Source organism: Pan troglodytes, chromosome 15 (genome assembly GCF_028858775.2).
Source record: "Pan troglodytes isolate AG18354 chromosome 15, NHGRI_mPanTro3-v2.0_pri, whole genome shotgun sequence".
NCBI classification, from domain to species: domain Eukaryota; kingdom Metazoa; phylum Chordata; class Mammalia; order Primates; family Hominidae; genus Pan; species Pan troglodytes.
Genome location: NC_072413.2, coordinates 29,603,926 through 29,616,045, shown reverse-complemented (window position 1 = coordinate 29,616,045; position 12,120 = coordinate 29,603,926). Strand labels below are relative to the sequence as shown.

General features: G+C 38.0%; 1 protein-coding gene across 14 annotated transcripts in view; it reads left to right on the top strand.

Moving 5' to 3' along the window:
- HEATR5A (HEAT repeat containing 5A) overlaps window positions 1–12,120 on the top strand; it is a 133,487-nt gene that overhangs the window by 59,066 nt on the left and 62,301 nt on the right. For all 14 annotated transcript variants that reach the window (XR_010151081.1, XM_063793293.1, XM_024348691.3 and 11 more), the window contains exons 15-18: window positions 2,259–2,422; window positions 2,504–2,679; window positions 10,625–10,730; window positions 11,362–11,552. Coding sequence is in view for 13 of the 14 variants with exons in the window: in XM_063793293.1 (XP_063649363.1) it covers window positions 2,259–2,422; window positions 2,504–2,679; window positions 10,625–10,730; window positions 11,362–11,552 (637 nt within the window). In the remaining variant the exon portion in view is untranslated. The remainder of the gene's footprint in view (window positions 1–2,258; window positions 2,423–2,503; window positions 2,680–10,624; window positions 10,731–11,361; window positions 11,553–12,120) is intronic.

The window sequence follows — 12,120 nt, the reverse complement described above, 5'->3', positions numbered from 1 at the left end:
ATCTTTTATGAAACATAATAGTTCCTACCTTCCTATTATATGTATATATTGGTATCCCATAGTGTATACCTTCTTGAAAGGAAGATTAAATATAATAAAATTTTTCTCTGTAGCATATTAAACACAATTTGGATGAATGAGTGATTCAGCACGGTGGTTAAAAGCTCAAATTCTGGAGCCTGATTAACTGGGTTTCAGTCTGACAGCTATGTGATCACCATATGATCTCTGGCAAGTAATAAATTCCCTGTTCCTGTTTCCTTACCTGTAAAACAACATACTAACCTGACCTTATTAGGTTACTATGAAGGTTATATGTAAAGCTTTTAGGACATTTCCCAACACATATTAAGTATTCAGTAAGCCAAGCACCGTGTGTAATCTCAGCTATTCAGGAGGCTGAGACAGGAGGATCACTTGAGGCTTGGATTTAGAGATTAGCCTGGACAATATTGTGAGACCTCATCTCTTAAAAAAAAAAAAAAAGTAAACTTCAATAAATATTTGTTGTTACTACTGTTACTGATGCTAATGATACAGAAAGTGATGGCAAGTAAACCCTTCCTAACTCATCCTACCACTTCTGATCAGTGGATATCACCTCAGTCCTCATTTCATCCTGGTGCAATTGCTCAAAGAAACACTTCGAAGAGTATAAACATTTTTCTAAGGGAATTTTTACTCATTCCTGCAGTACTTAAGTTACAAACTGGCAAAAGCCATTTAAGCTCTCTGTGGATAAGATTTTTTGATAACCTGACAGAAATTAGGATAAAACATCTTTGAGGTGATCATTGCAGTTAATGTGATAAATGGATCAGCTTTTCAATGTCTATATGTTAGAGAGGCAACCATATGTTGTCTCCTGTGTTATGGGAGAACACAATACCACTTATGAACTAACCTGCACCCCACCCTGCCCACCACCAAAAGCAAAAATGAGCCCCGTCTAGATACAACTACCAATTTATTTTTTTAAAAAAGTACAGATAGAAGAACAAATTAAGCTATACCAGGGGCCTATAATCATAAAAACCCAGACTGTAGAAAATTGTACAAAACAAATAACCTTGTTTCTTCAAATAAATTACCAGTGAGGGGAAAGGTATAGGGAGAATACTAAATTGAAAGAGACAAGATAAACTAGCTGCAATGTGTACACCTTACTTAGATCTAGATTCAAACACGGAAGCAAACAAAAACAGGTGTTTATGAGATAGTTGGAAATTTGAATACTGAATGGGTACCTGATGTTCAGTGGCTTTTTTTTTTTTTTTTACAACATGAGATTATGATAGCAGGATTATGTTCAAAATAAAATGTATTTCACTTTAATGATAGACGGTGAAATATTTATGGATGAAATGATGTGCTGCCTAGGGTTTTCTTAAAAATAATGTGGAGAAATGTGGGATCAGGAATGGGGATGTAGGTGAAATAATACTGTTGCAGCTGGTAAAGATGAATAATGAGCATATGCTGGATGGGATAGGGGCAGGCATCATCATAGTACTATTATTTATTTATGTTTGAAATTTTCCATAATAACATGTCTAAGTTTTCTCAGGATAATTCTTTTTTTTTTTTTTTTTTTTTTTGTCTTGAGATGGAGTCTCATTCTGTTGCCCAGGCTGGAGTGCAGTGGCTAATCTTGGCTCATTGCAACCTCTGCCTCCCAGATTCAAGCGATTTTCCTGCCTCAGTCTCTGAGTAGCTGGGGTTACAGGCACCTGCCACCACGCCCGGCTAATTTTTGTGTTTTTACTAGAGATGGGGTTTCGCCATGTTGGCCAGGCTGGTCTTGAACTCCTGACCTCAAGTGATCCACCCACCTTCGCCTCCCAAAGTGCTGGGATTACAGGCGTGAGCCACCACACCCAGCCTCAGGCTAATTCTTATACATTTTTTCAGACTGTGCTTCTTTAAAAAACATATCTGCTTTTGTAAATCTTTTTTTACATCTATTTTTATATTTTATGTCATGTTATACCTTAAGGTATATACACACACACACACACACACACACACACACACATAGTTTGAGATGTTTTTTTAGTATCCATTCTTAACCTTGTTACTAGCAACACATAGTTGAGCCAGTCATTTCTAGGGCAGTTTTCAAGGATGAGAAATACAATCTTCGGCTGTGATATGTTAAAGTTGGCCAGTGGGTGCATTAAAGCTCAACCTGAGTTTTAAATCCCATACTCTGACCAGATAATTAATAGTATAATTGCTCTTTTTCTGTGACTCAACAGGAAACCTCTGTGCTATCCTCAGAGAGCTGGCTGCTGACTTGACTGCCCCTGATATTCAGGTGGCAGCATCTACATTTTTACTTCCACCCCTCTGTCATCAGGATGATCTTTTGATATTAAGTCCTTTGCTACGAGAGACTGACCATAGATTTATTGAAGAACAGGTATGGCCATTTTTTACTCTTGAGTAGATTCAATCTGTGATTAGTGATTTTAAAACCTTATATACTTTTTTTCCCTTTTAGCTCCTGCTTGGTAATGGTGTTGCTTGCGGAAGTCTTGAATATGACCCTTATTCGATTTATGAGAAAGATGTAGAGGGAGATTCAGTGCCTAAGCCCTTACCTCCAGCACTATCAGTTATTAGTTCTGCATCCAAGCTCTTTGGGGTTGTATGCGCTCATGTGGGAGAAACTCAAAGGTAAATACCTTCAATGGTTCAGTGAATGGATAATAGAGAACTGGTGGGTAAGAAGAATGTTGCCAGAGATCTCATTAGCGTAAATGATTTCTTATAAATAACAGGTGAAGGTGAAATAAAAGTTTTTGTTTAATTATTCACTTGGCTAATATTTAATAAGAAATGATTAAATGCCTAAAACCACTAGAACTGTTGTGGATACAATACTTTGCTCACAGCTTATCATCTAGCTGAAAATACAAATGAAAAATAATGACATAAGATATTGATTTATGAGCAGTCATTACAAAGACACATACTAGGTTTTTTCTTAGACTAGGTCTCATAGGCTTTCTTACCTTGGAAATTTTTTGGAACCATTAAAGGTCCAGGGATTTGTCTTCAGTTGGAGGGATTTTAAATGGTTTTTATCAGTTCACTTAAAATGAACTTTAGACCAGTGGTCCCCAACCTTTTAGGCACCAAGGACCAGTATGGCGAAAGACAGTTTGTCCATGGCATAGGGATAGGAGGAGGTTTTGGGATAAAACTGTTCCACCTCAGATCATCAGGCATTGTGAGGGGTGCACAACCTAGATCCCTCACATGCACAGTTGACAATAGGGTTCACACTCCTGTGAGAATCTAATGCCGCTGCTGATCTGACAAGAGTTTGGCTCAGATGATAATGCTCGCTTGCCCGCCACTCACCTCCTGCTGTGCGGCCCAGTTCCTAACAGACCGTGGACCAGTACCAGTCCGTGGCCCACTGGTTGGGGCCCCCCTGCTTTAGAACACACACACATACACACACAAAGATAATAGATATTTAATTAACTTGATTGTGGTAATCTATTTCACAATGTATATATGAGCAAAACCTCGTTAAAAACATCATGTTGTATACCTCATACTATGTAGGGATTTCCATCTTATGCTATTGTATGTGAAAAATTAATAAATACAAGATGTCCTCCCCAAAAAATGGACTTTGGTTTTGAAAAACCAAAGGGTGATAATGATTTCTCATTGAGAATGATAGTTTCTTAATTAGTAACTGGACATATACATTTCTCAGGCATCAAAATCCACTATCCAGGAAATTCTGTTACTATCTGAAAAACGAAATGGGAAGTGAATCTCTCTCATAGGCTATTGTGGCTAATAATAGTTTACAAATCACTGTCATCCGCACTGATTCATTCATTCATTTCCTCTCTCTCGACCAACAACCATGCATTTGACTAGATCATAGCTTTTATTATATCTTCTTATCCAGTTATATCTTCCAGAGGATACCAGTTAGACAATTTACCTTTATCTCTTTGGTGAAGACTTACAAAAATATTTTAGTTTCATCACCAACACCTCTCTGAAACAGGTCTTGGGATAATTTGCTTTCATTGCATAGAAAAGTGAATGAAATTTATATTGATTTTTACTAGCTTCAGTTTCAAAAGATAGTGTTTTTTCCAAATGTATTTGTAGCATTTCCTGTAATACTGTAACTATAAGGTTATGGTGATAAGAGAATATATGACTGAATTGTTAATGAATGAAGAGGAAAATTACAGTGGTTTGGAATATTCGAAGAAAGATTCATGGAGAGGATGAAATTTGAACTAGTCTCTAACTGCCTTTTTATAGAGCATATAATTACTTTAGAATAATTAATTTGCATTAATATACCAATAACTACTGTGGATGAAACAGGGCTGGCCTTTCAAGCAAAGGATTTAAATTAAGCCTGTTCTTAAATGGTTCCACTATCTTTGATGGGTCTAAGGTGGAAAAGCAAAAAAGAAAATATACTTTTTACAGCCTTTCCTCTTAAAAAAGTGATTTTATTATTCTAGAGAAGTTTTCTTTTCGGATTTATTGCCCAATTGCAGTTTCAGGAAGATCCTTTCTTACTAAGTTTAATGAATTTTTTAATGTGCTCATAGTTTTTGTATCCCCACCTAAGTTATAATAATAATAATGAATATTCAAGGAAGGGGAGATTTTGTTTGTTTTGATAAAAACATTGAGAACAGATAAAAGCAAACCCTATCATTCTGTTTGGATTCTAACAAATTTGGAACAAACAGGATTCTAACTATTTTGGAATAAAAATAGTAGGTGACCAGGCACAGTAGGTTACACCTGTAACCAAGCACTTTGGGAGGCCAAGGCAGGCAAATTGCTTGAGCCCAACAGTTCAAGAGCAGCCTAGGCAACATGGCAAAACTCCTTCTCTACAAAAATAAAAAAATTAGCTGTGCATGGTGGTGTGCAACTGTAGTCCCAGCTACTGAGGAGGCTGAGGTGGGAGGTTCGCTTGATACTGGGAGTTAGAGGTTGCAGTGAGCCAAGATCTCGCCACTGCACTCCAGCCTTAGCAACAGAGCAAGACACTGTCTCAAAAATATATTTATAAAGAAGTGACCTGGCAAGATCCCAGATACAGAAAGTGGGTTATAAGCAGTTATCCACAGTCTCCAGTAGGTGTCGTTACAGAACCAGAAGATAGAAACTACATGAATAGGGAAGTTAAGTTTCTAATTTCCTGTTATGCCAGATATGATATTTATGTAAAATATCAGGCTGTTTGCTTTTCGGCCTTACATTTGAGTTCTAGAGAAGAAAGGTCTTAATTAAAGTATCTAAATTTAAACAGCAACCAAATATTTCAAGCCATTTTGTTGTTATTGTGGTTAGCCTTATGTTTAAACAGTTGTGTAACATGTGGTTGTCCTAAGGTTGGAAATAATACTTACGTAATATAAATTAATGCACAATTTATTAATGCATATGTAATTGTCTTTTAAATTAGTTGATTCTCTCTATTCTGACTGTAGGGTTCTAACGTAAAAATGTTTAACGGTTGGAAAGTCAAGATATTTTATACAGAAAAGAAATAATATTGATCTCAATCATGTATTGTTTGTGGTTACTTTTTTTTTCTTTGAGACAGCCCAGGCTGGAGTGCGGTGGCTCACTGCAACATCGGCCTCCTGGGTTTCAAGTGATTCTCCTGCCTCAGCCTCCCAAGTAGCTGGGATTACAGGCATGCACCCCCATGCCTGGCTAATTTTTGCATCTTTTAGTGGAGATGGGGTTTCATAATGTTGGCCAAGCTGGTCTCAATCTCCTGACCTCAGGTGATCCACCCTCCTCGGCCTCCCAAAGTGCTGAGATTATAGGCATGAGCCACTATGCCCAGCCTGTGTGTGGTTACTTTATTTTTTGTTTTGTTTTGTTTTGAGACAGAGTTTTGCTCTGTCACCCAGGCTGGAGTGCAGTGGCACCATCTCGGCTCACTGCAACCTCCAGGCTGGAGTGCAGTGGCACCATCTCGGCTCACTGCAACCTCCGCCTCCCAGGTTCAAGTGATTCTCCTGCCTCGGCCTCCCGAGTAGCTGGGACTACAGCACACGCCACCATGCCTGGCTAATTTTTATATTTTTAGTAGAGATGGGCTTTTGCCATGTTGGCCAGGCTGGTCTTGAACTCCTGACCTCAGGTGATCTGCCCCCATCAGCCTCCCAAAGTCCTGGGATTACAGGTGTAAGCTACTGCTCCTGGCCTGCGTTTGTGGTTGCTTTTAAATAGATGTTCATCTAATTGCAAAGAATGAGTTGATTAATTCACCTGAGGATTGTTCCACCCCTGACTTGCACATTGGAATTATCCAGGCAAATTTTTAAGATACTGAAGATCCTGATTAGTATGGTATGCATACTGTGGTGGTAGGCACTGAAAGTTTTTAAACTCCTTAGGTGATTGTGATAAATGGACTGCTTCAACAAATGATGTCACTTGGGAATGGATGGACAGAGAGGAAAAGCTTAAACAGTTATAATTCTCAGTAGTAAAAAATTTTGCCATTATATACCCTCTAAAAAGTATTATTTTGTTTTTGTTTGTGGTTACTGTTTTGTTTGTGTATACTGTGTGTACCCCCTGTCTAAAGGGTTTATAATGTAAAATGTATAATGTAAAATAAATCAACATTTTCAAATGTTACATCTTCACCCTTTATTCAGTTAACTGCACTTTTATTCCATCTAGACTCAGAACTTTTAGTACCTATCATTTCATTCCAAACTGATAATTATATGTTATAATTGATACTACTTATGAGTACTAATTCAGTATTACTAAAAATAAGTCATCTCCATCTTCCTGAAGATCAGAATCTTTTGTTGAGATCTCTGTAGGAATTGGCGTCATATATCTTGAATCCTTGATTAGTTAATAGTGTATTCAATCTCTTTCAGGATTGGGGGGCAGAGGATGAAGAAAAAGATTTTGAGCTCTGACAACCCTGTTTTGTAGTCTTTGGTCCATGAATGTGGTCAAGAAATAATAGTATAGGTCAACTTATAGTACAGTGCAACAAATTCTTAATCTCTAACCTTACGTATTTTTATAACTTCCAGTGCGATACAATTTCACAATAACAGATGTAGGATATGATCTAATAATGATGTTATAGGTTTTTAAACTTGGGAGCTTGATCATACAGTTATTCTTAATTCCCCATTGTTGTCACATTTACCCTCCGTAATCTTCCTGTAGGGTGCTTTGGACATAAATATGTTCTTAAAAAAAAAAAAAATGCCGACCAGGCGCAGTGGCTCACTCCTGTAATCCCAGCACTTTGGGAAGCCGAGGCGGGTGGATCACGAGGCCAAGAGATCAAGACCATCCTGGTTAACACGGTGAAACCCCGTCTCTACTAAAAATAAAAAAAAAATTAGCCAGGTGTAGTGCGGGCGCCTGTAGTCCCAGCTACTCAGGAGGCTGAGACACAAGAATGGCATGAACCTGGGAGGCAGAGCTTGCAGTGAGTTGAGATCGCGCCACTGCACTCCAGCCTGGGCGACAGAGCGAGACTCCCTCTCAAAAAAAAACAAAAAATGCCTTAAATATGGACTTAAACAATGGGCAGAAAACTTTTCTTGTTTGTTTTTGTGATTTTTTTTGAGGCAACGTCTCATTCTGTCATCCAGGCAGGAGTGCAGTGGTGCTATTTTGCCTCACTGCAGCTTCAGTCTCCCAAGCTCAAGCAATCGTCCTGCCTCAGCTTCCTAAGTAGCTGGGTCTACAGTCAGGCACCAATACACTGGCTAATTTTTTTTCTTTTTAGTGGAGATAAGGTCTCACTATGTTGCCTAGGCTGGTCTCGAACTCATGGGCTCAAGCGATCCTCCTGCCTCTGCCGCCCAAAGTGCTAGAATTACAGGCATGAGCCACCAGAAAAATGTTCATATGCAAGATACTTAGCATGTTATTTGTAATAAGAAAAATTAGAAATAGCCTAAAGGTCCCAAACTAGGAAGTTGGTTAAATAAATTATGTTGCCAGAATATACAATACTAGTAGCTATTCAGTAATACTATTATAGTAAAACCATATAATAGTTAATAAGATGGGAAAATCCCTGATAATATTGTTTAGGGGAAACAAAACAAGTTATTAACAAAGTATGTACAATACGATCTCTGTTTTCTAAAAATTATACTCATATGTCTAAGGGAGAAAAGAACAAAGATGTCAAAATGTTAATGGCGGCTCTTTGTAGGTGGTGGGATTTGGGGTAAATTTTATTTTTTTTAATGTGCTTTTCTGAGTTTTTCAAATTTATTACGATAAATACAATTAACCTTGAAGTAAGGAAATAAGTACTTTTCTAAGTATTCTTAGTGTTCCACCATTTTTATTACATTTTATTTTTATTTTTATTTTTATTTTTTATTTTTGGAGATGGAGTCTCGCTTTGTCACCCAGGCTGGAGTACAGCGGTGCCATCTCAGCTCACTGCAACCTCCACTCTTGGCTCAAGCAGTTCTCCTGCCTCAGCCTCCCAAGTAGCTGGGAGTACAGGCACATGCCACCACGCCTGGCTAGTTTTTATATTTTTAATAGAGATGGAGTTTCACCATGTTGTCCAGGCTGGTCTCAAACTCCTGACATCAGGTGATCTTCCCACCTCGGCTTCCTAAAGTGCTGAGATTGTAGGTGTTTGCCATTGCGCCTGGCCTTTATTACATTTTATAAATTGATTTTATACATACTGCTTTCCCCAACCCTTATGATGTACACATAGCCTCGATACCTTCCTTTTTACTCTTTAACTCCTTGTACAGGTAGGTTTTTTAAAGGCACGATCCCCATGTCTATTCTGATTTGATAATAAAATTGCCATTTACAGGACAGCTTGCCTTGTAGCCTCAGCAGAATGATGGAGATCTAGTTTTAAAGGACTTAGGGATGTTATTGAAAGTACATGAAGGTCAGATGAAAGTATATCCATATTTTCATGTTCAGCCAGTCATGCCGTGTGTTTAATTACCTGATGCTGTTGTCTTTTATGCTTGCTTAATAAGCACACCTGACTGCCTACTACATGCCAAACACAAGATATTAGGGAGATGAAGATAAAATTATAAGCTTCCTGCCATCAAGATAATTTACAACTGAAAAAGTTATCTTCAGCGTATTTCAGGTTTCTCATTTAAAGGGAGAAAAGAGGGAAAATGAAGTATAGGGCACAGAAACAATGTTTTAAAGAGAAATTAATGGTAAGATGGGGTGGTTTATTTTATGGTTACATGTATTTAATCTTGACATAAGGAATTAAAACCTCTGTGCTATAAGGACATGAAATATTGTGTATTTATCTTAATTAGAATTGTGAAAATTCGAACATTTTTCTCACCAGTAGCAGAGTGGTTGAATAAATTTTAGTATGTGTATATAATGAAATTTGGATTCACAAACATTATAAAAGAAGAAAAATGACCAGGCACAGTGGTTTACCCCTATAATCCTAGCACTTTCAGAGGCCGAGGCTGGAGGATCGCTTGAGCTTAGGAGTTCAAGACCAGCCTAAGCAACATAGTGAGATATCATCTCTTTAAAAAAAAAAAAAAAAAATTAGCAGGGTGTGGGTAATGTGTTCCTATACTCTCAGGTACTTTGGTGGCTGAGGCTGGAGGATCACTTAAGCCCAGGAGGTCGAGGCTGCAATGAGCTATGATGGCATCTATAGCTAACCAGAAGCACCATAGCTCTTTGGATCCCCAGCTATGCTTTGAAAATATACTTGGGACTATACTATATGTAAAACAATTTTAACTCTTGCTTTTTTCATTTAACATTACCTTTTTAGCACTTTTCACATCATTTTTATTGTTTTTTTTTCTTTCTTTCTTTCTCTGAGACAGGATCTTGCTTTGTCACCCAGGCTGGAGTACAGTGGCATGATCATAGCTCACTGTAACCTTGAACTCCTGGGCTCAAGTGACCCTTCTGCTTCAGCCTCCTGGGTAGCTAGGACTACAGTCATGTGCCACTATGCCTAGCTAACTTTTTGATTTCTTGTAGCATCAGAGGTCTCACTGTGTTGCCCAGGCTGGTCGTAAACTCCTAGCTTCAAGCAATCTTCCTGCCTTGAATTCTGTGAGGCTATGTGTTACATATAATATTTGTGGAGTTATATCAATATTGACTACATTTGTTGGTATTATCTCAAATTTTAGTTTTCCAGTTATTGGAATGTGCATTCTCATGCTTAGAATTACTCCAGTAGTTTAAAGAACCTAAAGTGTGAAGTTTAAATGGTATTGAGAGGCCAGGGGCAGTGGTTCACACCTGTAATCCCAGCACTTTGGGAGGCCAAGGTGGGCGGATCACTTGAGATCAGGAGTTCAAGACCAGCCTGGCCAACATGGTGAAACTACTACTACTCTACTAAAAATACAAAAATTAACCGGGTGTGGTGGTGCACACCTGTAATCCCAGCTACTTGGGAGACTCAGGTGAGAGAATCTCTTGAGCCAGGAAGGTGGAGGTTGTAGTGAGCCGAGATGGTGCCAGTATACTCTAGCCTGGGTGACAGAGTGAGACTCCGTCTCAAACAAACAAACAAACAAAAACTTACCTACTTGCTTTTAAATCCTGTTATTTCTGATTGTAGGCTTCTTATATTGGAACAGCTTTTGGACAGTATAAAGCACACAAAAGGAGCTCGTCAGCAAGTGGTTCAGTTACATGTTGTTTCTTCAGTTTCTAGTTTCTTGAAGGTAATTATTATTTTTTTATTTAAATGTTGGCTTCATTTTTTTAAAAATTTGTAGCCAATGAAGTTTGTCGGAGGATGATGTTTTTAAAATGCTCTTTTTTCCTTCATTTTTCTTAATCTCTTGATGAAAAGTTTTCAGGATTTGGAATTCTCCTTTTACTTTTTGTCCACATAAAACTTGTTAGAAATCAAACCTATAATCTCTGCATAGAGCTATGCATTAACCTACCAATCCTGATATCCTGGGCCAGGGATTGATAGACTATGGCCTGTGGACCAAATCCAGCTCATTGTTACTTATGACTTACCGTTTCTATGTACAGTAAAATATAATAGACTTCATTAGTCGCTTATTTTGTGGACATCTCTGTTAATGTTCTTTCAAACCATTTATACCTTAATGATAATTGATTACCGTATTGCTGCCTGGAGGTTTAAAATTCTAAAGTGCTTTGTAAAAAAAAATGAAATTATATTTGTATTATCAGTGTGGATTTTTGTGTTCTTATTTGTTTTTAAGTAGTAATCCAAGTATGAACATATTTGGATTTGGTTAACCAGAATGTACATTCCTAACTGGATATGAGAATTTACTACAATTGTAAGTTTGGGTTGTTCTTTACATATTTCAGTACGTGGCTGGCTCCAAGGGATGTTTAGGTCCAGAAGAAATGAAAAGATTTGCCTTAACATTAGTTACGGGAGCCCTAGAAAGCCCCAACCCCTTGCTGAGATGTGCAGCTGCAGAGTCATGGGCTAGATTAGCCCAAGTGGTAGATGATGGAGCTTTTGCTGCTGGATTAGCTCAAGTTAGCTTTGACAAGTAAGTGAATTTCTTATTTAATATTCAGAGGCTATGTTTCAAAACTGGGTATAGCTTTCTGGCTTGTTGGAACTAGTAAGATCTTCATTCTGAGATTTAACTAAGAAAAGAAAAATTGTCAAATGTTGACTGCTTTAAAGGAAAGAAAATAAAAATTGGCCAGCTGGTCTTGGCACATAAAACAACTACTATTTCAGCTATAGTCTTTATATAATAAGAAAGATCAGAATCTATATGAGTGATGTAATTGATCATCAATGGGATGGACTCTAGGATAGTGAAATATTTATACAGTTTTATAATGTAAAACATATATGATAAGTAATAAGAACAAACTACAGGAAAAAGAAAAGGCTGTAGGCTGCAGATGAGGAAACAAATGGTACTTTCATGTCTTTTTTTTTTTTGAGGCGGAGTCTCGCCCTGTCGCCCAGGCTGGAGTGCAGTGGCGCAATCTCGGCTTACTGCAAGCTCTGCCTCCCAGGTTCACGCCATCAGCCTCAGCCTCGCGAGTAGCTGGGATTACAGGCATGTGCCACCACCCGGCTACTTTTTGTATTTTTTTAGT